The sequence below is a fragment of the Peromyscus californicus genome, unplaced genomic scaffold (assembly GCF_007827085.1).
Source record: "Peromyscus californicus insignis strain IS unplaced genomic scaffold, ASM782708v3 Scaffold_13__1_contigs__length_99412109, whole genome shotgun sequence".
Lineage (NCBI taxonomy): Eukaryota > Metazoa > Chordata > Mammalia > Rodentia > Cricetidae > Peromyscus > Peromyscus californicus.
Window position 1 is genome coordinate 31,865,715 of NW_026294424.1, and position 6,053 is coordinate 31,871,767.

At 41.3% G+C, this 6,053-nt stretch overlaps 1 protein-coding gene across 1 annotated transcript; it reads right to left on the reverse strand.

Annotated features, from left to right (window-relative positions):
• Window positions 1-297: 297 nt before the first annotated feature.
• Pom121l12 (POM121 transmembrane nucleoporin like 12) lies at window positions 298-1,095 on the reverse strand. The gene has a single exon (XM_052736031.1). The coding sequence runs from the start codon at window positions 1,093-1,095 to the stop codon at window positions 298-300; it is 798 nt and encodes a 265-aa protein (XP_052591991.1).
• Between the last annotated feature and the right edge of the window lie 4,958 nt (window positions 1,096-6,053).

Consider the following 6,053-nt stretch of genomic DNA (forward strand, 5'->3'; position numbering starts at 1 on the left):
TTTTTAGATTAGCTCTTGTCCTGGTGGAAAATAATTTCATGAAAAGCTCTTTTCATTGATAATACTGTTTTAATAAGTAAATGTTTAGCTATACAAATTTAGCAAATAGGGGAGCAGCAACAAATTCCAGCGATGTTGGTTTGGATTTAAAGGCAGAAGGATCACGATGGGCAAGAGAAATAGATTGGGTTTGACAGGACAGGAGATAGAGAGCTGGAACAAGTATTAACTCCCAAACTGGGATAGAACGTAGGGCTAGGGCATGAAAGTCCAAAAAGAATGACAGACTTAAGACAATTAGAAGTCAAGGGAGGTAGAGGAATATAAATCCCCACCAGCCAAAGAGACCCCGAAGACTCCAGTCTTGAGCACAGGGATTAGAGAGGGGTCACAAGAGGCCTGGGTCTTCTCCCAGCTTTCCAAGTGAGGCTCTGGCACTGCTTGCCTCGCAGCGTAGATATGCGGCTGGAGGTCAGTATCGTTCTCATAGGCATTGAGGTTCCAGCAGTTCTGGCTTCGGTTCAGAGGTCCTGGTTTTGGAACAAAGGAAATTGCCACTCCATTTTTTACCCAGGGTTTGAAGGCAGATGAGGGCTTGGGCTCTGGATTCTGTCTTCTGTTTTTCACCTCTGAGACTTCGAACCACAGCGGTCCATCAAACCGCCTCGTCCCTTTCTTGCATTGGCTGAGAGCCCTCAGCACAGTCTCCTTAGCACAGGGATCTGGACACTCGTCAGGACGCTCTGCAAAGCGGGTTCCATGCTCCAGAGAGGTCAGAGCGCTGCCTCTACCCTCAGGAGGGGCAATCTTGACCGTCACTGGGCTGCAGGTCCATCCAGGGTTCCGAACACTCCAAAGCCATCTTTTCATATACCTGTGCCAGGCGCTTGAGAGATCTAGGCCCAGGGTGGCCTCTGCTGGAGGTCTAGTGGAGGAGCGCCTCCAGGTTCCCACCACCTTCTGGGGCGTGTGGAGGTTCTGGTGGGACTTGGGGTAAGGGTCTCGCTGAACCCAGTCAGACCAAGGTCTAGACCTTGGGCACCTGGGGGCAGGGGCAGGCATTGATCTCTGGGGCGAGCCCAGGGAGCTGCCCATGCTCACAGCTTCCGGCAACCAAGGACCTGCCAAGGGCAGGACCGTTGGCTTGTGGTCACGAGGCTGGGAGAGGATGCTGGGAACTCACACACGTGCTGTAGTTTCAGGACAGTGGGCCCACAGTTCCCACTGGCCTCTCCCAATGTGAAATGTGTGTGTTACTCATTCGTACCTGCACCTCGCTCTTATAAACTGTACAATTCTTAAATGTTTATAAATACGTGCATAATGTAATCTTCAATCCAGAAACACATTCCTATCTATTTGCTCCACAGCACTTGATCTCTCTGGAATTCGACAGTGTCTTTCTATTGGAGTAGTCTTGGGTGGCTGGCTCTTTCTCACATCCATTCCTGCTGTGGCATGCACCTCATTTCTTTTTATACCCAAAATTATTCCATTGCAGGGATAATTGCATTTGTTGATCACTTCCATCAAGTGCAACGTGTCTGTTGGGAACAATCCTGCTTCAGATGCTGAATGTCCATTGGACAAATTAGACTCGCTGAGTCATGGCAATCTCTGGTTTGACCTTTTAAGAGACCACCAAATTGTTCTCAGTGCTGCACTATGGGACACCTAACCGGGAACCTCACTTTGATTTTCCTCTTGCCGTTTAGAGAGAGGAGGTGTAAAGATTTTTGGAGTTCACAGAAATTGCATACAGAGCAAATTTTCTTTCATTATAGGAAAAAAATGAGCATATTCTTTGAATGCTCTTAAGAAAAAACTAAATACCTAGTTTTCATTTCATTATGTGGGATGCATTTTTCTTCTAGAATAGTTGTTAATGTCATTCTTTACTATTTATCTTCTACGGAAAGGTGGGTTGTAGGCCACAGTTTAAATTTTAGTACTGATGTTCATTTCATGTAGACTCCTGAAATGTTAGCTTGCTAGGAATTCACATATAGTTGTCTTTATCTTTGGACACTGATGCAATCTGTCTGTCTCCCCACCTCCTTCCTTTTTATCTCTTTTCCTCTCTCTCTCAGTCCCTCTCTTTATGTCTTACTTTCTGTTTTGTATTGTTACTGTAGGTTTTTTTGGTTTTTTTTTTTTTTTTTTGGCTTTTTCCAGACAGGGTTTCTCTGTGTAACTTTGCGCCTTTCCTGGAACTTGCTTTGGAGACCAGGCTGGCCTCGAACTCACAGAGATCCGCCTGCCTCTGTCTCCCGAGTGCTGGGATTAAACACGTGCGCCACCACCGCCAGGCTACTGTAGGTTTTATAGCTTGGAGACTGAGTTTGCCCCTCTTCCCCAAGTCTTTCATATGTGGAAATCTAGTTTTCTCAGTCTGGCAATAATAGCAAGAGGTCATTAGTCTACTAAGGGTGCCCACAGAAGAATTTAGGAAATTGTAATGGGTTCCTTGGTAAGCTATCTCAAGAGTTCTGTTAGAAAGAAGCAAGTGAGCTCTTTTGTGGTGCCTTTGGGTCCCTGTGCAAATGTGATCTACCCTTCTTGCTTATGAACTTTCCATCATTGTGACACTGTCCACATGAGGTCTTCAAAAGAGCCGATCTGATGCCAGTACCCCTGCCTGTGAACCTCCAGAACTGTGATCAGAATAAACCTTTTTGTCTTAGAAGGTAGCCTACCCCAGGTATGTCATCATAACAATAATGAATGGCCACTGTGTGTATGAAGTAAAAAGAAAGATTTTCGAAGTTTAAACAACAAAAGGTTTTGATGCTAAGTGAATATAATGATCACATTTGAAGGACTGTTAAAGACACTGTGAAATGCACTGTACTCTTTATCATTTTTCCTAGGTGCATGTGAACAGAAATCCCCTGAATAGGCTAAGGGACAGAAAGCAGAGGCAGGTGAAAGAACCAAATCCAAAAACAAACTGGTTTCATCAGGATTGGAAAGAGGTATGTGGTGGACACTAAAATGATTTTGATAAGAAAGTCCAAGTTGTCAGGAATTCAGAGAAAAGCCTCCAGTACTGCCAAATGAAATTCTTTTCCCTCACTGACTAGTTCATTTTCATTCCCCCAAGTGTCCTTAAGTAATGAACTCAAAAATACAGCTTTGAAAACAGAAAGTCATTCTAAACTGTAACATTCTTGTCAATCTTGCAGTTCTTGATAATGATGCCAAGAACTTAGAGTCTTGGGAATCCTTCAGGAAGTATTATCATTGTAGTGGATGAGTAATGCCTGAGGGTACAGATTTCTTTAAATGAATGTTTTCTTCTTGATTCTACAGTTTTCTGTGTCCTATAGGAAACTGCAGTAAGCTCACTGAATATTGTATTAAAGTGCTTACCCCAGTTAGTGTTAACTGTCAACTTGAAACCCGAAAATTTAGTCTCAACTAAATGACTTTATCGAGTTGCTCTGTGTATATTTCAGAGAAGGATTTTCTTGATTGTTCATTGATATGGGAGGGTCTATCCCACAGTGTGTGTAGCACGATTCATTGGACTGATGATCCAACACTGTATAAGAAAGCTAGATAACTATGAGCTAGCAAGTGAGGCAGCAAACAGTGTTCCTTCAGGTTACTTTGCTTCAAGTTCCCCTTTGAGCTCCTGACCTGACTTCCCTCAATGAAAGAATGTAACCTGGAATATGAAGTAAATCCTCCACCCACAAGTTGCATTTGATTAGAGTGTTTAATCAAAGGAACAGGAAGCAAGCAAGAGTATGGTCTAAATCTTAAAAATCTTATTGAAAATATAGCACAAATAGAATGCATGCACACAAAACGGGAAAAGACGAAGCTAGATAAAATCTCCAGCATGGCTATGGGAGAAAATCATACCTCACTGTGTAGCTATTGGCAGTTAATGGCTACTAGAAGAAGTAGAGTCTGTTTCCTTCAAGGCATTCCTTGAACTGTCATTCATGTGCCAGTAAAAGATCGTGTACTCATGGACTATAAGCAGCACTAAATGAATTCAGGGGGTTTTAAACAAAAACGACCATGAAACTGGGATCAGAAAATGATGGTAGGTGATAGCATGCTTGATGGAGAGGGAACAGAGGATGCATTTTTATCAGCACATGTTATACACATGTATGACATTCTCAAACAAAAATAAAACAAAATAAAAGCAAATGAAATTCTTTGGGAAAATATAGCATGAATACATCACTTACCACATTCCCTCCCAACAGAAACAACTTCCTCCATAATTTCCCACCTCTTTTATAGCTTACTCCACCCCTGAGCAATACTGCATGTGTGCTTGTTTCTCTGTGTCTTCCGTTTGAGCTCATAAGCATTTGCATTTTCTTATTTTGTCAAGGTGAGGGTCAAATTTTGCTTTTATTTTTAATTTCTTCTCTTAAATTCCACCTTGAGAGTATTCTTAAGTAAATACTTAAAAACATCTTGAAGTATAATTAAATACCATACAACTCACCCATTCACATTACAGGTTTCACTAGTTTTTAGTATAGTCATAGATATGAGTGCTCATCACAATGGTGAGTGTTAATGGTTCCACCACCTAACAAAAGAACACGTTTCTAAATTCTATCATCTGTCTCCCCCTACCTGCTCTCAGCCATCAACAACCACTAATATACACTATATCTCCACTATATTGCACTTTCAAGGACATATGTTTCTGTGGAGTTGCACAACATGTGGCCCCTTCTGACTATCTTTTAACATTGTTCTAATTGTATCATGTATGCCAATACTGTTCATGACACAAAATTGTGCTATTTTGTGGAAATATTACACTTCATGTATTCTTTCATCTGCCAATTGATACATAATTTGTCTGTACATTTGTATTATGAATAACAGAGCTTTAAGTATTCACAGCTGAACAACTTTTACTTAAATATCTTCATTGTTCTTAAAACAAAATTTCTGGCCATTTGGTAATGCTTTTATTGAAAGACTAGAGAAAGTGTCGAAATGTTCTCCAAACTGGCAGCAGCATTTTGTTCTCTCCAGCAGTGCATGAGGGTTCTGATATCTATTTGTGGCCCTCCAACTGATGGTCACCTGGCTTTTGATTCTAGATATTCTGCTCTGTGAGAAATGGTGTTTCAGCAGAGATTGTTTTATATTCACTTAATGAACAACTTGGAACATCTCATGAGCTCAATTTCCACCAGCATCTCTTTGTTGAAGAAAAACAGATTTACATAGTTGGTTTTTGTTTAGCTGGGCTATGTGTTCACTTTATGTTTGGCATGTTTTTTTTTTTCAATTAAAATATTCTATTGTATTTACTCATTTTCCATTGTATTGTGTTGCTTAAGGACATTTCTATACACATACATAGGGTATGCTGAGTGTATTGTCCCTGTGCCTCCCTCTCCTCTAACTTCCCACTCCTTCCCCTTCCTGTTAATATCCTCTCATCTCCAAGACAGTTTCATATTTACTTTTGTGTCATGTGTATATAATTGATTTTACATATCTACAGAAAATTTAGGATCCACACATAAGAAGAAACATATATTCATTTTCCTGAGACTGACTTTATTTCTTGATATGATTATCTCAACAAGCATTAATTTTCCTGAAAATAACATAAGCTGTGGGGGGTAAAAAACACAAGTTTGTTTCCCATTTCTCTGTTATTAGACATTTAGGTTGGTTCAGAACCTAGCTATTTTTTTTTATTTTTTTATTTTTTTATTTTTTATTTTTTTTTAATTTATTTTGCAATACAATTCAGTTCTACATATCAGCCACGGATTCCCTTGTTCTCCCCCCCTCCCGTCCCCCTCACCTTCCCCCCAACCCCCCCCCCCCCCCCCATTCCCATCTCCTCCAGGGCAAAGCCTTCCCCACAGACTGAGGTCAACCTGGTAGACTCAGTCCAGGTAGGTCTAGTCCCCTCCTCCCAGGCCAAGCCAAACAATCCTGCATAGGCCCCAGGTTTCAAACAGCCAACTCATGCAATGAGCACAAGATCTGGTCCCACTGCCTGGATGCCTCCCAAACAGATCAAGCCAATCAACTGTCTCACCCATTCA

Bases quoted from the DNA above. Each gene is read 5' to 3' on its own strand.
- Pom121l12 (XM_052736031.1), bottom strand. From the start codon at position 1,095: ATGGGCAGCTCCCTGGGCTCGCCCCAGAGATCAATGCCTGCCCCTGCC.